The 24,913-nt window shown below is 37.2% G+C and overlaps 3 protein-coding genes across 4 annotated transcripts; 1 reads left to right on the forward strand and 2 right to left on the reverse strand.

Moving 5' to 3' along the window:
- Nucleotides 1–1,799: 1,799 nt before the first annotated feature.
- LOC131022341 (60S ribosomal protein L27a-3-like) lies at nucleotides 1,800–2,219 on the reverse strand. Its single transcript, XM_057951795.1, has one exon. It carries the CDS (start codon nucleotides 2,217–2,219, stop codon nucleotides 1,800–1,802), a length of 420 nt encoding a protein of 139 aa, XP_057807778.1.
- Nucleotides 2,220–10,458: 8,239 nt separating this feature from the next.
- Nucleotides 10,459–15,860, forward strand: LOC131022342 (putative disease resistance RPP13-like protein 1). Of its 2 annotated transcripts, none has more exons than XM_057951796.1 (3): nucleotides 10,459–10,702; nucleotides 11,206–15,291; nucleotides 15,386–15,860. In XM_057951796.1, exon 2 carries the CDS (start codon nucleotides 11,220–11,222, stop codon nucleotides 15,267–15,269), a length of 4,050 nt encoding a protein of 1,349 aa, XP_057807779.1. In that variant the 5' UTR covers nucleotides 10,459–10,702; nucleotides 11,206–11,219; the 3' UTR covers nucleotides 15,270–15,291; nucleotides 15,386–15,860. The 2 variants fall into 2 exon arrangements, with proteins under 2 accessions (XP_057807779.1, XP_057807780.1); XM_057951797.1 differs by having other exon boundaries at nucleotides 10,532–10,702; nucleotides 11,209–15,291.
- A 151-nt stretch (nucleotides 15,861–16,011) lies between these two features.
- LOC131022343 (protein RETICULATA-RELATED 4, chloroplastic-like) lies at nucleotides 16,012–20,579 on the reverse strand. Its single transcript, XM_057951798.1, has 8 exons — nucleotides 19,747–20,579; nucleotides 18,667–18,735; nucleotides 17,329–17,460; nucleotides 17,190–17,243; nucleotides 17,054–17,098; nucleotides 16,739–16,878; nucleotides 16,447–16,572; nucleotides 16,012–16,358 (listed from the first exon to the last, which is right to left on the reverse strand). Exons 1-8 carry the CDS (start codon nucleotides 20,299–20,301, stop codon nucleotides 16,310–16,312), a joined length of 1,170 nt encoding a protein of 389 aa, XP_057807781.1. The 5' UTR covers nucleotides 20,302–20,579; the 3' UTR covers nucleotides 16,012–16,309.
- Between the last annotated feature and the right edge of the window lie 4,334 nt (nucleotides 20,580–24,913).

Genomic DNA, 24,913 nt, shown 5'->3' on the forward strand with positions numbered 1-24,913 from the left:
AAATCACACAATCTCAGCATCTGATTCTTTCTTAATCTCGGCGTGAGCATCCGATTCTTTAATCTCGGCGTCAGCATCCGACTCTTTCTTAATCACGATTACATCCGACTCTTTCTTAATAGAGATTACAACGTCTCCAGCTCCACCCGCCTTTGAAAGTTGTTCCAGTTTGCGCTTTTTAGCCTTGCATTCTCTGTCGCTAGCATTCAACTCTTTTAAAAGTTGACGCAAATCTTTTAACTTTTGCTTAACATCCCACGCTTCTTCTTTGTTAGACAAAATTCCTTCTTTCAATTCCCGTATCCGTTTCCGAGCAGCGTCCAATTCAGCCCTTACTTCCACATATTTCTTATTCATGGATCCGTACGCCTCTAGATCCACAGATCCAACATCCATTTCGAATTGGAGGCAATTGTAATCGAATGCGTCCAAGAGGGGAATAAATTGAAGCCTAGGGTTTCACACCTTATATTTATAAGCTAATACATCTTTTTTTTCTTTCTTTTTCTTTAACTTTCTATTTTTCTATTTTATTTCTTTTCTAAAATTGTGAAATTCGACTAATTATAAATATTTGATATGCATATCAAATTAAAGATCACGACAAGAGCTTTAATTTAATACATGTTATGTAAATATTAGATTTAAAATATAAAAACTATATTTATTTAAAGATTTAAACTTAAGAAAATTCTCTCTCCCCTCTCTCATTTTTTTTCTTGAATAAATCTATTTTTTTCAATTATCTTTTAACTTATATTGTTTTCTTTTTTCACAATATCAATTTTTATTAATGTGAATTATTCTTTATTTTTTTATTAAACTAAAATATTTATCTTAAATTACAGTATTTATTTTTAATTATATTTAAAATATATATATAATAATCAAATTAACATCAATTTTATATATAGTGAAATATAAAAATATTTTTCGTGCTAGTCTATACTTAAAAATGAAGTTTTCAATTTCAAATTGATTTCAAAATTGAATAACAATTTTGTACTTAGAATAAAATTCAAGGTTTATTTATAAGCAAGTTTTTTTTTCTTTAAGTTCTTATTTATTTTATTTTATTACTTTTTTTAAAATTGTGAAATTCGACTAATTATAAAATATTTGATATGCATATCAAATTCAAGATCATGACAAGAGCTTTAATTTGATATATATTATGTAAATATTGGATTTAAAATATAAAAATTGTATTTATTTAAGGATTAAAACTTAAGAAAATTCTCTCTCGTCTCTTGTCTTTTTTTTCATAAATCTATATTTTTTTTTCAATTATCTTTTAACTTATATTGTTTTCTTTTTTTACAATATCAATTTGTATTAATATGAATTATTCTTTATTATTTTTATATTAAACTAAAATATATTTATCTTAAATTATACTCCCTCCGTCCCACCGAGCTTGAAGCTTTTTTTTTGGGGCACGAGAATTAAGCAGTTGCTGTTTAGTTACTTAAGTATGTTTGTAAATTTGTGGTTAACTAATTATTTGTATAATGAATTATTTTAAATATAAAATTTAAAGTAATTAGATCAGAAATTTAATTAAAATAATAAAATTATTTTAAGTATTTTTATATTAAAATAATAAAGTTATTTTAATTATTTTAAATATAAAGTTTACTTAATTAAATTATTTTAAATATAAATTTTAATTAATTAAGCATGGCTATAAAAATGTTTTGATTTTTTGAGAAATGAGGGTTATTTGGGATGATTCAAAATCCCTCAGCAATAAAACTTGAAAAACAAAATAAAATAGTAAAAAATAATAAAACCCTAAATCAAGCAGTGAGCACGACGGCGCCGCCAGATTTCTTGATCTTCTTCTCCGCGTTCTTCGACATCAATTTCACCTTCAACACAATCGGCTTGCCTTCCGACAGCAATCCCTTGCCTAGGACCTTGAAGTAGCCGAATAGTGTGACGTCAATGAGCGATGCGTTATCTTTGGACGCCTTGTCCTTCACCTTCTGCGGCACCAGCGACCAGAGGCGGTCGATGTTGACGGTCGGGCAATGGAACTTGTTGCGGAGTTCGTGGAAGTAGCGCGTACCGACCTTGCTGAAGTATCCACGATGGCACTTATCGAAGATGATGTGGTGCATACCTCCGGTGTTTCCGCGGCCTTCGGGATGCTTGCGGCGCTTCTCAATACGACCGTGGCCGCGCTTCTTGCGGTTCTTCTTGAATCTGGTCGTCATTTTCTCCGGCAGTGTAGGGAGTGGGTGGGAGAGGGGACGACGGCACTGGGAGGAGGCCGGGTTATTTGAGATGATTAAAGAAAAATAAGGGGTGCAATTAATTTTGTTAATTAGTATATTAAATTACCTAAGTTTTGCGAAAAAATGAAACGACTCAAGCTCGGTGGGACTACCCGAAAAGGAATACGACTCAAGTTCGGTGGGACGGAGGGAGTAGTATTTTTAATTATATTAGAATTTTTATATAATAATCAAATTAATATTAATTTTATATATAATAAAATATAAAAATATTTTTTCATGCGTTGCACGAGTGCAAATACTAGTATATATATATCTTTCCTAGAAATAGGATCAATAATGGTTGCATTAAGAATTTTGGCTTTTGCTTCTTTGGTAAGGTAAAAATCCCACCATCCTTGAAGCTGACCCGTGAATCCGGTAATAATAGATTGGGCAATTTGCCTATCATTATTATCTTTTATTTTTGCTGCAGATGCGTAAATAAGCATTTGTTTTCCTACGGTTTTTATTTGGTATTCAGATTTACCGTCTTAATAATGAGTTTGGAGAATGCAAACTCATTATTGGGTTTTTCCATATGTTGAACTGTTATTGATCCAGTATCAACTAGAATTCTCTCAAAGTATTCTCGAGTCTTATTCCCGTGCACTGGTTGCATGTCTTTATGTAGATAAATATTTGCAATTTGCAAGGGAGAAAGACCTTTTAGGTCATTTTCAATTGGACAACAATTTAAAAATTCAGAGACGAGATATGGATATCTTATCTCTTTCTTTGGTAAGGTAAAAATCCCACCATCCTTGAAGCTGACCCGTGAATCCGGTAATAATAGATTGGGCAATTTGCCTATCATTATTATCTTTTATTTTTGCTGGTCAGACCAATCTGATGGTAACACCGGATCGAGGCGCGGGTCGAATGGGTCAGGGTGTGGGATGGGCAGGTCTGGGCCTGCAGGCAAATATATGAAATTTGTTTTCCTTAATAAATACAAAATGAATAATTAATGTGGTGTAATGGTTGGGGCAAGCTTTTAAATTTTAAACCACCAGAGTTTGAACCTTCCTTATAGCATTTTTTTTTCTTTTTTTCTCCAGCGTTTTTTTGTTTTTGTTTTTATTTTGCATTTTTAATTGTTTTTATTTTGCATTTTTTCCCTCTTTTTCCTGTTTTTTTTTCTACATTATTTATTTGTCATAATATTTTTGTATCATTACATTATTTTCATATCAATGGTTACTTCTTTTTACAATAATACTAATTATCACATATAGCCATTTTTGTTAAAAACATAAGTTTTATAGCCCTAGTTTATAATAGATAAGTTATATAGCCATTTTAGGCTTAAAAGACTATAACACCCTTTGACTTTTTTTTGAAACTTCGAGTACTCGATGGCACCATCGTGTACACCATCGAGTAATGAAAAAAATGAAGATTTTCTACAATACTATCGAGTAATCGAAGTACTCGATGGTGTACACGATGGCACCACGAGTACTCGATGGCGCCATCGTGTACACCATCGAGTAATGAAAAAAATGAAGATTTTCTACAACACTATCGAGTAATCGAAGTACTCGATGGTGTACACGATGGCACCACGAGTACTCGATGGCGCCATCGAGTACAAAAAAGTCAAAGGGTGTTATAGTCTTTTAAACTTAAAATGGCTATATAACTTATCTATTATAAACTAGGGCTATAAAACTTATGTTTTTATGAAAGAGGGCTATAATAAGATTTCCCTCAATAATTACTTTTTATTAAAGACAATAATTATTTTTTTTTCTATTTTTTCCATTTATTTCTGCTTTTTATTTTAAAAAAATATTACCTTTATTCATATCAATGGTTGTTGGGAACTTAATGTAATATCATAATCATTGTTTTGATGATACCAAAATCAATAGGTTTCTCTTGTAATAGACTAGAACTGTTCGAACTCAAGTGTTAGAGTTCTTTTCTAGTTTAGTTGATGTTCTGAAGACTGAAGGACTGAAGACTGAAGACTGAAGACTGAACTCAACGACTGTTGTAGCGATGAAAGGCAGAGTCAAATACTGATATTTGACTGACCAGTCCAAGAATCAGTTACGATTGATTACTTAATGTGAGCCACGTGGATTCAGCCGACTGATACTAAAGTCAAAGTATCAGTTAAACATTCTTCCTCGGACTAAACCTCTAAAGTTTAAAGGAAGCCACGCACTCCAGAAGTACAGCCGCATTAAATGCAGAGATCTTAGGATCGTCCTTTCTCTGCAGAGGCCCTTCCTTTTTGGTGATTACCTTTTCAGAGATGTCCTATCTCCTGCTCCTCAATAGCCGTTCTTACCAAACAAGGAACCTCGAAGATTGAAGCCTCAGCCCAAGTTCAAATTACTCTCCAACGGATGAATTCTTGAAGACCATTTCAGCCAACGGATATATTCAAGACGTCTCCTATAAATAGAGCTTGAGGATCACTTCAATCTTCACCGATTCAACTACATAAGTTGAAACGCTGCCGAATTCGTTACTCAACATTCAAAGCCATTCCAAAGTTTGAATCGAAGAAGAGAATCGCAAAGCCAAAAATCAGTCACTGCTGATTACATACATTCTCTTAGAACTTATGCAAATATTGTATATCCAAAGCCTAGGTATAACTGATTACAGAGGACCTGTTCTTTGTAATCTAGTTGGCAAGTTTTCGAACCTTTATTCAATTGATCGAATTGACAGTTTGAGTTGTAAAGGAGTTCAGACCAGTGCTCTGTCTCCGAAGAGATCTTAGTGCCCAGTGCGCGCTAAGAGTGAGAAACCTAACCAGGTGTATTGGTACTGAAGATAGGATCTTCAGTTGTGTAGGTTTGCTGTGCACCCGTAAGCACATGCCCAGTGAAGTTTGTCAGTGTGATCTACTGACCGTAGATGTAGGAAGTGTTTTTCGAACCACGTAAAAATCTTTGTGTTGTTTATCGCTTTCAATATTTACTTTCATCTATGAACAAACCTTTATAAACTAAAAACTGATTAACTGCAAAGAGAAACCTTAACTCTGACAACGTGATTAATCCCACAGGCTATTTCGAAAGAAACGTTTTCCACTGTGTATGTTATTAGTCTAATTGATAAATTTTCGGATAGTCAGTAAGATTCATAACATCTCTCTGTTCAACAAACTTGACTGAAGCTTTACGCGTATCAGTTAAAGTCTCAAGACTTAACTGATAACTCCTTACTGAAGAGTATTTAGTATCAGTCATCAACCTAAGTGTTACCAAACTCTTTTAACTAAAAAGGTTGTGTCAGTTTGTGTTTCGAAGTTTCATTTTGAAAAATAGCCCATAGGTGTATTCCCCCTCCATACACCTAATCGAGACCCTCCGGACCTAACAATGGTGATTTTTTCTTACGACTATAATTACTTGACCAAATAATTAAGATTATAAATTTTCGTGAATAAAGATAACAATTTTCGTGAAAAAGTAATAATTTTAAAATATTACATTTGTTCATATGTATCATTACTTTTTTAAAACGGAGTTATTATCTTAGAAAAAAGATAACTTAGACCCTTGAAATTACAAAGAAGCAGAATAAAAGCCGAGCCTTATTAAAACCTTTTTGGGGAAAACTTGGTGAGAAAACTCCTAAAAAGGAAAAAGAGTGTTTGTCTAAGAAAAAGTCACCGAAAACGGCAATAAGAAAACGAAAACAAAAACATAGCGGGGGAAGGGGGAGGGAATTTGCCTCAGGAACTCCGGCCTGACCATCGCCCCTAAGCAAACTCGGATCCCCCTCATGTGAAAGAAGGCAAATGAAAACATCCACATAAAAGACTGAAGACAGAAGCACAACGCAACTAGGAAGAACTGCCACCAGAAAAGAAAACCGAAGCAGACCAAAAAAATATTGCCTCAAACATCGCTCGACGTCTAGATAAACGACGGAGCATCCAAAGGAGTCCGACTCTGTGAGGCCCAGCTACTAGCGCACTAGTAAACTGAAAAAGAGCCAAAGGACACTCCGACCAACAACACCACAAACCACCAGCCTATAACACCAAAAAGACGCCCCAACGCAGACATCAACAACATGCAGTTATTAAGTGTTAGGTCCCGGAAGGTCTAGAATAGGTGTATGGGAGGGGGGGAGAATACACGTATAGGCTATTTTTCAAAACAAACACAACCTTTTAGACTATTGAAAAAGTTAACGAAAACTTTAGTTGCAAAGGTTGAAGATTAATACTGAATCTCTCTTCTGTAAAGAGATATCAGTTAAGTCCAAGACTTTAACTGATATGCGTGAGGCTTCAGTCTTGATGGTAAAACAGAGAAGTGCTATGAATCCTCCTGACTATCCGAAGATATATCAGTCGGACTAATATCACTTGGCAGCGGAAAACTTGTCTTTTGAAATAGCCTTTGTGATTAAACACGTTGTCAAGATTTTGTTCCATTTTGCAATTAATCAATTTCAGTTAACAAAGAGTTTGTACACAGACAAGAATGTAAAGGCTGAGAGAGATAAACGACAAATGGATTTTTACGTGGTTCGGAATCCAATTCCTACGTTCACGGTCAGTTGATCACACTGACAAACAATCTGGGCTTGTTCTTACGGGTGCACAGCAAACCTTACAACTGAAAATCAAATTTTCAGTATCAACACACTGGGTTGGATTTCTCGCTCACTCTTAGCTCGCTAAGACACAACAATGTCTTGTCTGCGACTGCTGAGTTCTCTTGGAGTCAGAACACTGGTCTGAACTCCTCGCGGCTCAAACGCTCTTTTCGATCAGTTGAAAGAAGGTTCGAAAACTACCAACTAGATCACAGAGAACAGACCCTTTGTAATCAGTAACTTAGGCTTTGGATATATAATATTTGCCTAAGGTTCTAAGAGAATATATGTAATCAGTAGTGAACTGATTTTGGCTTTAGGATTCTCTTCTTCGATTTAAACTTTGGAAGGCTTTGATTGCTGAGTTGCGATTTCGGCAGCGTTTCAGCTTGTGTATTTGAATCGATGAAGATTGAAGTGTTCCTTGAGCTCTATTTATAGGTGAAGTCTTGAATAGATCCGTTGACGGAGATGGTCTTCAAGAATTCATCCATTGGAGAGAAATTCGAACTTGACTGAGGCTTCAATCTTCGAAGTTTCTTATTTGGTGAGAAACGACTACTCATGTACAAGAGGTAGGATGCCTCTGAAAAGGTAATCACCAAAAAGAAATGCTCTGCAGAGAAAGGACGATCCTTGAAATCTCTGCATTTAATGTGGCTGTACTTGACGTGCGTGGCTTCCTTTTAACTCAGGAGATTCAGTCCGAGGAAGAATGTTAACTAATACTTGACTTTAGTATCAGTCCGCTAAATCCATGTGGCCAACATTAATGAATCAGTCATAACTGATCCTTCAGTTGAAAAACTCGTTTAGTCAAACATCAGTATTTGACTCTGCCTTTAATTGCGAACATCAGTTGAGTTCTCTACTCTTCAGTCTTTAGTCCTCCGGTCTTCAGTCTTCAGAACTCTAACACTTGAGTTCGAAAAGTTCTAGTCTATTACAAAGAAAACTTAACGATTTTGGTATCATAAAAACTAGGGCAAGGATATTTCACAAAGTTCCCAACAATTTCCCCCTTTTTGATGATGCCAAAACCATACAATCAGTTCTAAGACAAGAAAAGACTGAACTCAAAAAGCAAGTTGCTAAACAGGGTGAATATTATTCCTCCTTAACAAGGTAGCCTATAAACTTGCTCTCAGAGTAAAAACACAATAGTTAACAAACAAAACGAAGATAAAACTGAAGTAAATAATCAGAGCTTAGACAAAAAGATATTGTCTTCGGGTTGAGATCAAAAGAAGTTCATTTCATTTAAAAAAAATAAATGATGATAAATCAGTTGAGGTACAGAGCAAAACATACAAAGACAAGGAAAAACACACAAACACAAAGTTCAGATTTGTGTTCACGCACTCCAGCAGTCTGCTTGTTGATCTTTATCTTCATCTTCTTCTTGGTCTTCATCTTCATCTTCATGTTCCTAAACTTGTTTCTTCTGCACTTGTTTTCCATTGACTCGAGGTCTTACTGGTTCATCTCCCCTGAACTTCTGGTGATCCTTTTGCTTTACCAACTTCAATCTTTGAGAAGGTTTTTCTCTGTAACTTATTTGTAACTTTTTTTCGTTCTCTATATAGAAAAAATATTTGCAGTTCTTTATGGAACTTCTCCCTCTATATATATGTGTGTGTATGTGTGTGTGTGTGTGTGTGAAAATTTAAAATTTTAAGGGGGTAGTTGCCATTAACAGCCATCCTCCTGTTTTCGTCTTTGGTTACTAGAGCTTATGATAGGAAATTGAGCATTATTGCAAATGGAATTGAAGAATTGTCGATATACGACGTTGCCAATTTTAATGTAGTCAAAAAAATATATAACGATAGCAAATTCTTTGAAGAATCTTCAATTGAAGAAGATGATGATATTGTGAATCTAATTACCTATTTATTTTTCAAGATATGATGCAACCTTTAAATACTCATTGATAAGAGCCTAAATTTTCAGTGAAGCTCATATACACAAGCAAAAACTATCTAACATTTTTAAAAATCATTTAAGTTGAATACTCCTTAACACGAGTATAACATATTTACAATTTCAAATGAAGATTCTTTAACACGAGTGTAAAATATCTACAAATTTAAATTTAAGTGAAAGATTGTTTGACACGAGTATAAAATATTTGCAAATTAAAATTCAAGTGAAATATTCATTGACACGAGTATAAATTGTCTATAAATTCAAATTCAAGTGAAAGACTCACCACACGAGTCTAAAATGTCTACAAATTTAATTTCAAGTGAAAGACTCATTGACACGAGTATAAAATATCTACAAATATAAATTCTAAGTGGAGACTAACAAGTTTAAAATGTCTATAAATTCAAATTCAAGTAGAGACTTTATGGAACAATTATAAAATGTCTTCTAATCCATGTTCAAAGTGAAGACTTATTAACACGAGTATAAATCAAATTCAACAAAGTTCCTCTATATGAGCATATATAGAATATTTCTTGATACGAGAATGAACTATCTAAATCCAAATTCAAACCGAAGAACTCCTTGATACGAGTATATACTGTTCAAAATTGATGTGCGTGTGTGTTGACTTAACGATGGGTGATTAATGCTCAAAGACCCGAGATTTTGTGTTCAAGTCTATCATCATGTAGTCTTTCAATTTTTTATTTATTTATTTATTTATGTAATTTATATAAAAAAATCATTGAAGAACTGTTGAATATGAGTATAAACTATTTACATGTTTGAAAAATAACAACTTCATGATTACGAGTATAAACTATATGATAAATTCAAAATTTTCAAAACTCGTTCATTTTCACGACAAGTCATTCATGAACAAGTCTTGATGGTGTATTTATAGGCAAAATTTTATTTTTAAAATACCCCAAATCATAATTGAAGAAATCTATAATTGGAGCAAAATTTATCTACAACGAAATTCTCTTAAATATTCAAATTGTTATGTCGAAGTTCAAAACATTATTCATGAAGCAAGCAAAAGCTTTAGTAAAGTTAACCTTCGATCCGTAAATAAACCAAAGGCCCTCTGCATCAATATCATAAAGTTTGATCAAGTCCAACAAAAAGATTGAAGATATATTTCTCTATCAGATCTCAAGACCTACTCAAAGACCATCTAAAATAAATTTACAAACCAAAAATCAGATGATCAAATATAAATAACATACATTTCATGTACAAATATTGAAACGTGTACATAATTTTGTTTTCATTAATCTTTTTTGAAACATTGTATTTATTAAGTTAGGGGGGCGCACTCCAGTGAGGCCCCCTATTTTTCGTGTAACACTGAGGACAATGAATAAGACATATAATATTAATGAACAATACAGTATATACTGATGAATAACAAAATTTAAAATATTTTGCTCCCTCCAAGATTCGAACCATGAGAAAAAAATTCTCCCTCCAGAGTCCAGATATAATATCAGCCATAAGATTGATAAAATAAACGCACCAGATCGTGCCATAAATCTCACTAAAATTAAAGAGTCGCCCCCTATTAAGTTAAATCTAAAATTTATGTTTATAACGTCTACCTTATTTTTCGAATCATAAATCCATAGAACTTCTAAAATATAATACTCCCCACACACCAGATCAACATAAGACTTTCATTAAATTTTGATTATTTGAGTGCAATTAACGAACATGATATGTTGAACATGGGCAAATTTTGTATAAACCGTTGAGATGAAATACAGAGGAAAGTTCTTGATGATAAGGCCGTTGACTTGACTTGACTTGACATTTCAACATGAAAACACTCATGGAAAGCAAGAATCCAATAGTTTGGAGTTTGATGCTTATTTCCAGATTATCTATCTCCAGATCAACTCCACAAATTTGTAAGTCTTCATGCTGTTTTTCTGTGATTATGAATTGTATGGCTTCTGCTATACCCTTGTATTAGCACTCCACTTGCGCGCGCGCATCTTCATATTTTCTAATTTTTCTTCAGGAGCGTTGTTTTTGTTTTGATTTCATATGATTCCAGCTCGATTACGCCACACATGAAATTCCACCTATTATAGCTGATTTCTCATGGTTTATTTATGGTATTTACAGCTGAGTTAGTACGTTGCACGGCAATTACTCTGTTGGCGTTTGTTGATAATTATTATTTTCAGCGTTTGTTGATATTAAATGTGATGATTTTTATTTTATTTTTCTGAGAAGGAATGTAAATATGTGATCATACATATTTGTGGATATCAAATTTGATGATTTATTACACCGTCAGTTCGAATTTGATGATTAGCTTGGGAATGTTGTTTATAGTTCTGATTTGTTCCCTATTATGTGAGCCATTCTTTCCGCGATTCCTCTAATTCTGCGTGTTTTTCTAAAGGAGAATCAAGAGCAATGGCAGTAGCAGAGCTCTTCCTGTCTGCAATCATTCAGGCGTTGTTTCAGCAGTTGGCCTCCAGCACAATTAAGTACTTGGCCAGTCGGGAGAAAGTAGAGCGTCATTTTGAGAAGTTAAAAGACAATTTGACAATGATTCAAGCTGTGCTCGAAGATGCGGAGGAGAAGCAATTGACACAGAGGACTGTAAAAGTATGGCTGGAGAGCCTCAGGGACTTGGCTTATGACTTGGAGGATATATTGGATGAGATCACCACTCAAGCTTCCATTGAAAAATTGAAGGGGATCCAACACAATAGAGCCAGTATGGTGTGGAAATTGATCCCAACATGCAGCAGCTTTGCGCCTAGTGCAATAATATCTAATTATAAGACGATGTCCAAGATAAAGGAGGTCACAAATAGGTTACAGTCTATAGCAAGGCGAAGGACTGAATTGGATCTGAAGGATAATTCAGTAGGTCACTCAAACCGATCATCAGTTGTAAGGTCGCCTAGCACTTCTGTGGTAAATGAGTCTCTGGTATATGGAAGAGATGAGGACAAAGAAGCAATAACGAAATTGTTGCTTATGGATGAAGAGTGCCGTGACAATGTTTCTGTCATTCCAATAGTTGGAATGGGTGGTATTGGCAAAACCACTCTTGCCCAGCTGGTTTATAATGATAGAAATGTTAAGCAGAACTTTCATGTGAGGGCTTGGGTGTGTGTCTCGGACGAATTTGATGTAACTTCTATCACCGAAAAACTTTATGCATCAGTAACTGGGGAGCCTGGTAAGTCCAAGGCCTTGGATATACTTCAGGTGAGGCTAAAAGAGGAGTTAGGAAAGAGCAAGTTCCTTATTGTTTTGGATGATGTTTGGAACGAGAACTATGTAAAGTGGGGTGATCTATGTGCTCCTTTTCAGTTGGGGACACGTGGGAGCAGAATTATTGTTACAACTCGTAACGAAAGTGTTGCATCAGTGGTAGGTTCGCCTCGTTCAGCTTACCATGTGAAACTTCTGACTGACGATGATTGCCTATCTCTGTTGGCTCAACATGCTGGGAGATCTTTCCATGACAATACAGCTTTAAAAGAAGTCGGTTTGGGACTGGTGAAGAAGTGTAAAGGCTTGCCCTTGGCTGCTAAAACACTTGGTGGCCTCTTACGCTCTAAAGAAACTAAGGAGGAGTGGCGTGACGTGCTGAATAGCAAGATATGGGATTTACCTGAGGAAAATATACTTCCTGTTCTAAGATTAAGCTATCACCATCTTCCTCCACATTTGAAGCATCTATTTGCTTATTGCTCCATATTTCCAAAGGACTATGACTTTGAGAAGAATGAGTTAGTATGTTTATGGATGGGAGAAGGTTTTCTGGAAAAGCCAAATCAGAGGAAAAGTAAGGAGGAGTTGGGCCTTGAGTACTTCAATGAGCTGTTATCAAGATCCTTTTTTCAACGATCAAGTGATAGTGATGAATATTTTGTTATGCATGACCTTATAAATGACTTGGCTCAATTTGTTGCTGGAGGGACATGCTATCGTCTGGATGAGAAAATGGATACTAATCAGGAGTACAAGATACCTACGAAAGCTCGTCATGGTTCATTTCTTCGTCATGAATATGAAGTTTTCAGAAAATTTAAGGCTTTCACTGAAGTTCAAGGCTTGAGGACATTCTTACCAATGCCTGTCCAAAATTCACTTGTTTGCCCTCCTTTCTACTTATCAAACAAGATCTTAGCTGAACTGATACCTGAATTGCACAGCTTAAGAGTACTATCTCTAAGCGGCTACTCCATCACAGAGGTGCCAAGTGCTATCTGCAACTTGATACGTCTAAGGTATCTCAATTTATCTGGGACTTCAGTCGTCAAATTGCCAGATACTTTAGGTGATATCTACAACCTGCAAACTTTGTCTTTACGTAACTGCCGTGCTATATGTAAGTTACCGTCAACCATGGGCAAGCTGTCTAACTTGCGGCATCTTGATAACTCCGGTACTGATCAACTGAAAGAAATGCCAGTTGAAATTGGTAAATTGAGTAGCTTGCAGACATTACCAAAAATTGTTCTGAGCAAAGCGGGTGGCTTGGGATTAAGAGAATTGAGGGGTTTGAAGCAGTTGAAGGGATCACTTGCCATTTTCGAATTGCAAAATGTGACAAACATTGAGGACGTAAAGGAGGCAAGCCTATGCACACACGAACTTGATGAATTACAACTGACATGGGGTAGTGACATGGACGAGACCCGTGACAGAAGTGCAGAAGAAGAAGTGATGGAACTTCTAAATCCTCATGAAAACTTGAGAAGTCTCAAGATTTCGTGCTATGCAGGAGTTAGTTTCCCATATTGGATTGGGAATCCTTTGTTCCGCAAATTGTCCAGCATTAGCATCCTCAGCTGTTTGGGATGCAAATCTTTACCACCGCTAGGGCAGCTTCCGGAGCTTAAACACCTGCTTATAGGAAGAATGCCAAAAGTCAAATGCATTTCAACTGAGTTCTATGGAACTGGTGTTGCGGTTCCATTTCCAAAACTTGAGACACTAAGATTTGATCACATGCCAAAATGGGAAAAATGGGCCGCTTCTGCTGATGGTGAGGATATTAATTTCCCACATCTTCTTCAGCTTACTATGTCCAGATGCAGCAAATTAACCAGTGTCTCTCCATTAAACTTTCCTGCACTTCGGGAGTTGGATCTCGAGGAGTGTAGCAAGCTTTTACTAGAAAGTTTCTATAATGTTGACTCCTTAAAGTCCTTGAAGGTTGAGGCCATTACAGGGCTCTCACATCTACCAAGGGAACTTACCCTGTCCTTATCAGCGCTTGAAGTTTTAGAGTGTTGTAGCTGCAGTGAGCTGCTATCACTGTGGCCAGGCGAGACTCCACTCGAACATCTTACCCACCTAAAGCGCCTAGTTGTTGCAGATTGTAAGCAGCTTGTATCCATGGGACAAGGACAACAGCAGTTTCCTTGCAAACTTGAAGTTCTTGAAGTCTTTCGCTGTGAAAATTTGATTTCCCTTCCGAATGGCTTGAGTGATCTCAGCTCACTAAGAGAGCTAATTATAAAGAATTGTCTTACATTTGTCAATTTTCCTGAGAGTGGCCTCCCCCCCATGCTTAAACGTCTAGAGATTCTCAGCTGCAATGCACTGGAGTCCCTGCCGAGTAACATGTCTGACCTTGAAAGGTTGGAGATTAAGAAGTGCTCGTCCCTGAGGACCTGGGAAAGAGGTCATTTTCCAGTTTCCATAAAGAAACTTGCAATCGAAAATTGCCCCAAACTTGAGCCAGTCCCAGAGCTGATGTCTCCCCAGAACAGCAGCATTATGCTGGAAGATCTTAGTTTACGTACTTGGCCAAACTTCAGTAATCTACTTCAGAGATTGCATGGGTTCTCACATCTTATTGAGCTAAAGCTATCCAAGTGTCGTCTACAGAAATTCCCAGAACAAGGCTTGCCACCGAGCCTGAGGGCACTTTCTATTGAAAAATGTGCAAATCTCAAGTCCTTGCCAGAAAGGATTCGTGACATGAAATCCCTCGTATCACTTGAGTTACGAAGTTGTCACAGGCTTGATAATTTTCCACAATGTGATTTGCCTCGGAACTTATCTTCACTTAGGATATGGGATTCTAAGAGATTCAAGCCCCTAGCAGAATGGGGCCTGCACAGGCTAGATTCTCTGACGGAGTTCTCCATCTGTGGTGGATTCAAAGAGCTTGAGCTACTTGGTGATGGCGATGGTCTCTTTCCTCCTTCTCTGATCAAATTTTCTATTGCTAGATTCCACAAGCTCACTTCTCTGAATGAAGTGCTTAAGAAACTGACCTCATTGCGGTATCTATCTATCATGAACTGCGAAAAACTTAATGTCTTGCCTAACGAAGGCCTGCTCGAACAGCTCTGGCATCTAGAGATCAGTAACTGTCCACTGCTGAAGCCACGGTGTCTGAGAGACAAAGGTGACTATTGGCCGAAGATAGCTGGAATCCCTTGTGTGGAGATAGATGGAACTTACGTTTATAAACAACCATCAGTTTGAGTTACTCATCATGGCTAGTCAGGTACTCATTTGCAAACCATAATTCACCATTTGATCCTTTTGAACTCCTCCATTTCTTGTTTCTTATCAATTGGTATTTAATGTTATGCATGCAGTTTGTGACTGGGGGTTTCTAAATTTTGAACGTCGATAAGAATACTGTGCAGAAGCACTGCTACATGAGTATTGTTGGAGTCTGTTCTTAGTTGTGCCGTCAAATCTGGTTGAATATAGCTCCAAACAACACAGGCAAGAAGACTGGGGGATGATAAGTGTTTGTCTCTGAATTCATTTTCAGCTCTAAATGCTTAGTATAAATTCTTCCAACTGTTGCAGAGCTTCTTGCCTTTTTTCTTTTACCATGATTCGGAGGTAGGTGAAGGTCTATCATTCAACACGAAGTCCGCCATCATAGTTCATAAATTCTACATTTCTACATTAGTATTACCACTGCTACTCATTTTTGTGGGCATTTTGATATTTTTGCTGTGGTGATCATAAGAAGTGTTTGATATTTGATGCATCAGTTTGTGTTTAGTATAAGACTATAAGGTGTTTCTTATAGATTGATCACTAATCATCTTTCACATATTCCTTTGCTTGGTTGGCTTGATGTTTGCTTCATTATTAAGAAAATTTTACTTTAAAGATTTAGATGTCTGGATTTGATTCCTTTTATATTTTCAATGTGCTTCCAAATGTTTCAAATGCAGAATTTGTCACGAATCAGAGGCATAAGAAATTATCCAAACATATGATTGCATATCTTCTTCAAGAATCAATTATAAGGTAACTCTGAAGTTGAACACAGACAAGCATTTTCTTGTTTCTGATTACAGCTTGTTATTTTCATGCAATCGCAAGAAAGCAAGCCCACCTCAATAAATAACAAAAAAAACAACTTTCACAACGAGAAAATCTTGATTTCTAGAATGAAGTTCTAATGAGAAATTTGGTTCAAAACATATCATAATGAAATAACAACCCGATATGTGATTAGTGTAACAAGGTCATCTGTCAGAGAAATCTGTGTTCATGCTCTACTCGCGCGCCCTCTGGATTCCAATCCATCGTGCATAGTCGACCCACCTGCAACAACAATGTGTGAGTTATGACAACTACAAAGCGCAGGAAGAGGGTGTATTTATAGTTTCGTAGTGGAGCACTAAAATCTTACATCAATGATCCAAGAAACGTGTTGCCAGTTCGCACAACAAAGCAGACTGCACTGAGTACGAGCTTATGTTCGTGTAGCAGAGGCTCTAAAATCCGTTGTTCAATAACTCCAGCAAGTACTTGGTACCTATACATCATAGAGCGTCGTATAAATGAGCATAAAACAGAACCACCCTGAACTTCCTCAGCTAATGAACCTCAAAATAATAAGAAAGAGTCGAGCGTGTTGCATCATCATGAGCAGAACCTAGTGAGATCCAGATTGCAGCTACAATTCTGGGAGAACTACATACCTTAGGTTGCTTGATACTGACATATAAACCCCATATGCAGCACTTGTCGACAAAATAGGAATGTCTTCTGCTTCACCGGCAAAAGATTTGTCAATAGCCTTTCTAGCAGAGATTAACAAATTTGTAACGCCCGTCCCAACCTGTAGTAGAGAAACAGCAATAAGGTCGAGGGTGGGTCTATCTTGTGGAATGTGCAAGTGCAACCAAATAAAGAGACTATTGTGGTAAATAAGAATCCCATAACACCAAGAAGTAAGAAGCATGACAAATCAGCAGCCATATGAAGAATTTTTGCATTATGTGAAGTCGACTTACCAAAGATGCACTGGTCCCAACAGCAAACAGCTTTGCACCATTCCTCTGCAAGGCAGATGAGAAGCCTCTAAGATTCGTCTAATTCAGAATCTACAGAAGTAGTTACTGAACTATAAAGCAACACTTAATCACTTACCACGATGGCCCCTACTCTTTGTAGGAATGAATAGGATGTACCCGCCAAGGCAACCTGCAGCCGTGTTAAGAGTTACTTAGTAATTTAAAATAATATTTACATAATGAAGCATAATGTAAAAGGTGTGCTAAAGAATAACCTGGAATGCATTATCAGGGCAGCCATAGAAGAGCTTACTGAGACCTCCAGAAGTAACAGCTAGTGGTGCTCGGAGAGAAACAGTGGGGGCAGGTAGCCAGACAAGCATGAAATCTGCAATAATGGCCATTACCTAAAAGAACAGATGATTGGGAAATTTGAGAAAAGTAGCACATGAAAAGATGATAACAAACAAAAAATAAAATGCAATCGACCAAATAAACCAGCTTCCAATAAGTCAAGTATAAAAAAATGATTAGCTGACACATTTAAGTTAGCACAACACAACAGGAAGTGGGAGTGAGGTGGGGGTAGGGGGAATGAATAAATGTTGAATCAGACTGAGAAGTTTGAAGACCACAAATATAATTAGAAATGATGAGCATAAAAGTGCCACTTGTGCAGCAAATTTCTATCTCGTGTTTTCTCAACAAGAGAGAATGACATGCTACACCTAGTAAAGTTAATCTAACTAAGCCACAACGTTTTGTTATGTTTCACACCAGAAATAAGGAAACTATCTAGAGCAAATATCATCGTTGGATGAGGTATCACAAATACAATGACTTACTGTACATCTTACTCATCCCATAATTCCTCAGAGGCACAAGATATCACAAATTACAGAAAAAAGGAAATCGCATTAACTACTTATCTTTTGATATCAAAGAATATCCTCTTCTGGATATAGCTAGCCTAAATATTTTGTCTTTATATCCCTTCAACTATTAAGAAATCATTACATTTTATGAAGCATCATAGTCTAATTCTTGATTCCGAGGATCAAGGTAATAATTTTTGTTCTTGTTTTTTGCCTATTTATTTTCAGTTTACTGGATTATGTTGTTGCAATTTTCTGAAGTTGGGATTAAAAGTTCAAACTCATCTACTAAGAAGATATTGTAGCAAGTCGGTGATTAATTCTTTGAAATGGTGAAGATGGGCATGTTTTTTCAATATGTTGAGATTTGAAACTATAGCCTTTCTGCAGTTTATTTCATTGTCAGAAAGCCTCAACACTAAATTGACAAATGATTTTCTACTCTTTCATTACTATTTCTTTTTTGGTAGGAGAAACAAATATTTTAAAAGACCGAATGACGGTGGACTCGAACCTGAGACCTCTGGCCTCAGCCATTAACCACACTACCACTATGCCAAAACAGAAAACACACACACTTGACAGACTATTTTATAAACAAAGAAGGTTGATTAGCCAATACTATCATGTGAAAAGAGTGCACATTTCATCAAAATTGATTAACTATATTGCAAGTTAAAACTCAAAAATAATTTGGTTAGTTATAAATCATGTCACAACTACATGAAAGAACCATACCACATCAGCCAAGACGAAATCTAGCTCCTTGGTGAAATTTTCTCGACGCTTCTCCAGCTCTGCAGCAGTCTAGCATACAGAAATACACGTCATAATGGTTTGAAAATCAAGACTTTACAAAAGCCAAACATGCATGTATAGATTATATTTAGAAGAAAAGGCCGCCAATCAATATCAAGATCTCACGGATTAAAAACCAATATTGTACATAGGCCACAAGATGTCAAGACATGAGCAGAGAAACTTTATTTTCAAAATAAAATAAAAAAATAGGGCTATGTAGAATAAACAATTGGAAATACTGTCACTTGAAATACTAGCAAAGCATAACTTTCAAGAGCTCACATCAAACAGCAATTTGAAACACCTCAGCGCCCAATCATGGAATTCTATGGAGCCGCTGACAAACTTTGAAATGAGAATGGCTAAATGTGCTCGATTGTTTAGTTGATTTATGTGTTATACTTAGTTGCTCACGATTTGTTCATGTATTTTATGTGTTTGTGCATAGTTCTAAGTTCTCAGCAAAAGATGTGATTCTCACTCGATTCCATCCCTAGTGACATGCTGAAAGGAACTTCATTTCATTTCACCGGATTTATCGTCATTACCATCAGATTATCACAAATAAAAATTCTTACAATTGCATATGCTCAATTAACATAAAATGTCACCGGGATCTCCATTTCTGTTGTATACAGTAAACAATAAAAACTCTGACAACAGAAGACCATCGACTTATATCAAATCAGGAACATAAAATTCATCTATTTTTAATCAAAACTAAAAACGAAAAGGCAAAAACTTGTGTGCATCCAGATAAACGATCAGTTAGGGTTCATCAATAACCAATCAGAATTTATTAATCTCCAATTAGGATTTCATTAGGCGGGATGCACCATACATCCGGTGTACTATCTCAAAAACAAAACGGCAAGAACTTTGTGCAACTTAATCCATCTTTACAACCAGAAAAATATCACCAAGATCGGTAGGCCTTCAACACAGGATCCAATATCACTCAGATATACTGCAAAACATTATTGTCAAATGAAGCATTATATGAAAAAGATGACAAACCTTGGTGAAAATCCCGACGCCGCACTCAATGCCAACTTTGGTCAAGAAAAGATCATCGGCGAGCAACCTCTCCTTAAACCCTCCAAATCGGAGCAACCAGCCCAGAAAAGGCGACTTCTCGAGCTCGAAAAACCGATGAACAATCGATCCCGGAATCCTCCCTGCTTCAATGGCAGCTGCCAAATCCTTGGGAATGCTATCTAAAGATCTACCGGCCTCGGCCAATGCCATGATCGCCTCAGCCTTGTTTCTCTTCCCTGCATCTCCATCACCACTGTCTCCTCCTCCTCCGCCGCCGCCGCCACCGCCGCTAAGGCCACCGCCGGATTCATCGCCTCCGCCGACGCTGAACGATATAAGATTAAATGAAGGACGGCGAGGGGAGTGGAGAGAGCCAATTAGTTGGAGCGAAGAAGTTGAGGAGAGAGTAACTTTAAGGAATTGGGTAGTCGACGGATAGGCAAGGGACGAGGGAGAGTGGTGGCGGTGGTGGTGGTGCGCATTTGGTGAGGCGATGAATTGAGTTGTGAGGCGTGAAAAAGCGGCGGTGGCCATCTAGGAAGTGGCTGGCTGACCTCGTTTGTCCCTCCTCTCTCTCTCTTGATTGTGTGTGTGAGAGAAAGAGAGAGAGATAGGGAAACGGTGGGTGAGGGGTTGACTGCAGAAAACAAAGAGTATGAGTAAACGAATTTGGAATTTTAAGAAAAATCTACTCCACTCCTATATAGTAATAGTAGTATTTCCTTACATAGATAGTCACATTATAAATGCAGTATAGTATATGTTGTGATGTTAGTGACCCCATTTCATTAGAGGGAAAGGATGATGCTAATTAGGGGTGAGCAAAAAATCCGAAACCGAATAACCGAACCGATCCAAATCGAAATTTTAAAATATGGTTCGGTTTTTTCGGTTTTTCGGTTCGGTTCGGTTTTTTTTCCATAAAATTTCGGTTTTTCGGTTCGGTTCGGTTCGGTTCGGTTCGGATTTTTTAAAACCGAACAAAACCGAAAAACCGAATTATATTTATAATATATATATATATATAAATATATGTTATAATATTTTAATTATAATTTTATAATATCTAACTTCTAATATTTTTTTAATTTTATAGTTTTTTTGGAATTTTCGGTTTTTTTTTTCGAAAATTTCGGTTTTTTCGGTTTTTTTTCGAAAATTTCGGTTTTCTTCGGATTAATTCGGTTTTTCGGTTCGGTTCGGTTTTAATTATAAAAATTTCGGTTAATTCGGTTCGGTTTGTTCGGGTAATTCGGTTCGGTTCGGTTTTTTTTTTTTAACCGAACTAAAATATGGTTTGGTTTGGTTTTAGCAAAAACCGAACCATATAACCGAATGCTCACCCCTAATGCTAATACCCCATGTGTTGCAAACGCTCCACATGATGCTATGTACTATCATGTATGTGGAACTTTTTTATTTTTTAAAATTATAATATTCGGTTATCGACTTTATTTTTTTTAATAAATTACACTAATAAATAAAAAATTTAACGATAACACAACGCTGAACTCGAACTCAAGACCTCAGACCTTAGACATAAATCACCTATCGTTAAGCCAACACATACATTTACCCGCTCTATTTTTGCCCCAATACAGAATTGTTAGTTCGTAAATACAGTAAACACATGTTTGGTATCCAAACTTAAAAATAATCACAATAATAAAATTAAGATAAGTGATATAAGGAAATTAAGATTAATTATCTATTTAGATAGAATACTGAGATAATTGATACTTTTATTTGATAGTAGAAAATATAATTATAGAATAATTAATTAAATTACAATTTTAATTTTACATAAATTTATATAAATAAATAAATAAACCTTCTTCCAACAAAAGATTCCTCACCCTTGGGGGCGATCTGCATTGGAGGTGCACTGGCCTCCAGCATAGTGCAAACCCAAAATTTTGTCATATATATTAGGGAAAATTGCACCTAAATACACGAACTTTGCCAAAAATCCAAATTTAACGCAAACTTAGGATTTTACATTTTAATACACCAATTTAAAAAGTTGTTCAATTTTGACACAATTTTGAATTCCGGCGACCGGAATATTGACGTGGCAGCCGGAATCGCCACGTCACACACACACACACACACACACTCCACCCTCTCTCTCTCTCACACCCCAATCTCTCTCTCTCTTCCACGTCAGCTCCCCCCCCCCCGGTTCGGACCCTCCCCCTCCCTCTCTCTCTCTCTCACCGCCTCTTCCACCGCCGCCACCGATTCCTATCCCCACCACCACACCTCTTCCTCCACCACCTTTCCCCACCACCATCAAAGATACGCCGCCCCTGCCGAGCTCCGAACTTCCAGCCACCAGACCACCACTGCCGTCGAGACCAGAACACCCCTACCTGCCACCCATCTCAAGCCACCGCCCATCTCAAGCCACCACCGCCGATTCCACCTCAATTTCCACCACAGCCGCCACCGATTCCACCTCAATTTCCACCGCAGCAATAGCCACCGCCGCTAGACCAGAACACCCCTACTGCCGCCGCCACCATTGCTCCTCCCTAGATCCCCAAATCCAAAAATCCCTAAATCAACAAATCCCCAAATTCACAAACTAAAATGGGGATGAAATTGGGCTAGGGCTGTTGACGAGCCGGAAATGGAAAGAGAGAAAGAGGTGACTGACGGTGAAGAGAGGGTATGGTTGCTCTCCTCCGATCCCGAAGCCACAAACCCTAAGTCTCGATGCTCTTCGCGTGCCTCTTCTTCACCCTCGTTACCATTTGCCCTACTTCAAAGCAGGAGACGTAATAGAGGAGGCGGTGGTGTGGAGCAGGCGGAAGGTGAGGGAAGCGACGTGGGTGGATGAGGCGGCGATGTGGGTGGGGATGGGGGTAGGGATGAGGCGGCGGATCTGTGATGGTGGTGGGGAAAGGTGGTGGTGGGGAGAGGAATCGGTGGCGGCGGTGGAAGAGGCGGTGAGAGAGAGAGAGAGGGAGGGGGAGGGTCCGAACCGGGGGGGGAGCTGACATGGGAAGAGAGAGAGAGATTGGGGTGTGAGAGAGAGAGGGTGGAGTGTGTGTGTGTGTGTGTGACGTGGCGATTCCGGCTGCCACGTCAATATTCCGGTCGCCGGAATTCAAAATTGAACAACTTCTTAAATTGGTGTATTAAAATGTAAAATCCTAAGTTTGCGTTAAATTTGAATTTTTGGCAAAGTTCGTGTATTTAGGTGCAATTTTCCCTATATATTAAATATATTTAGCCTAATATCTACACAGTTAAGCTCATAGCTCAGCCCAAATTTCATAAAAAGATAAAAATCTTTTAAAATGTACTCCCTCCGTTCCGCGAATCTTGAGTCAATTCTTTTTGACACGGGAATTAAGAAAATAGTATTTAGTGTGTAAGTGTGGTAGGTGAAAAAGTGAATAAAGATAAATTTATTTGTCATATAAGGAAATGACTCAAAATTCGTGACGGGCATTAATTGAGTAATAACACACTTACAGAGCAAATAAATGCCATATAAGGAAATGACTCAAAATATAGGTGTTTTGGCACGCATCTAATCATTAATTGAGTTATTACCCTAATGATAGATGAATTATTTAATAACTCCTTAATCCAATCAATCTTATTAATCCTATTTATTCTATCCATCTAATCAAAACACCTATATTTTCTCCTTTGCAATTCTCTCAAAACTCAATTGGTATCTTTCTTCAATTGATACAAAACTAATCAAAATTCACGCGAAAGAAAACAAAAACTCTTTTTTTTAAAAAACGAAAACAAAAACTCATTAATTGTGAAGAGAAAGCATGCAATCGAAATAATATTGCCATTTTCCAATTTTTATTTGAGAAATAATCCACAAGATTTAATTGCAACATTAAAAAAAAAGCATTTAATTTGGGCTAAGAGTAGTCTTTATTTTTTAGAATGCAAGTATTACTTTGATGTTTTTGATGAAACTTGTTCATCGAATGGCATAGTTAACGAAAAAAATGAAATTCAAGATTGAAATATTTTTCAATTCTTATTTATTATCCAATTTGCGCAAATTATGGAACTAATAATGGATTATTTTTTTTGGGTTAATAGCCGGAAAATACACCAACTATTTTCAAATTTGCATATTGCACATAACCTTCAAAAATAGCTCCAGAATATATGACCTTTTGATTTAGTTGCAATTTGCACCCGGCGACAATTCCGACCACTCTTATGTTTGACCGGCGATGACATGGATACTATTTTAAACTACATGGCATTACGTGTGGCATTTATTACACGGTGGCAAGCCACACGTTCAAAACGACGTTGTTTTGATAGAGAGAAAAAATAAAAAGAATAAAGAAAAATATCTTCTTCAATCTCTTGCCCGATTTGCTGCCACAAGCTCGCTGTCCATTCGCCATGTCTACTGCTTCAGGTGCTCCACCACCATCACTTGTCTGCAAGATTCATATAATCATCATGGTTTTGCTTCATTCAATCAACTGAAGTACCTTGTAAAAATCAACTGCAACGAAATTGGGCCACCCTGCAGCTTGATAACACGTGTTCATCATATCAGCTAAAGGGATTGAATTTGGGTGCTATGTGGCTTGTGTATGAAGCGAGAGGCACACCAGATTTGGACTCCGGCGATGGCGAGTCTCTGCAGCTGCAACACCAGTGGCGTCGGTGGTTGCGAATGAGAAAACGAGGGCATCACGACCACCTCCGCCGCCAATACCCTAGATCCCCAAATCGCAGCCTCCTGCCCGTCGATTCCCGGCGACCGCACAGCCGGAAGGCCACCGCCGCCGAGCCCAGCCCAAAGCCCCCCTTCTCTCCACACTCCGGCGTGACAACAACGATTTCTTGCCCCAAATCACTCAACAATCAACAATCACCTTCAATAGCAATTTTTTTCTTTTTCAGCCCCGAATCACTCAACAATCAACAATAATCTTCAGCCCCAAGTTTGAGTGGGATCACCCGGCGACAGCGGCGGGGGTGAAGCAGTAGGTGAGTAGCGGAGGAGACTTGGATTAAACGACGTGAAGCAGCTTTTTTATTTATTTATTTATCTAAAATAACTTGATAAAACGACGTCGTTTTGGGTGTTGTAATGTAACAACAAAACGACGACGTATTCCTACATCAAAAAATCGTCCATGTC

This window comes from Salvia miltiorrhiza, chromosome 4 (genome assembly GCF_028751815.1).
Source record: "Salvia miltiorrhiza cultivar Shanhuang (shh) chromosome 4, IMPLAD_Smil_shh, whole genome shotgun sequence".
Classification (NCBI taxonomy): Eukaryota; Viridiplantae; Streptophyta; class Magnoliopsida; order Lamiales; family Lamiaceae; genus Salvia; species Salvia miltiorrhiza.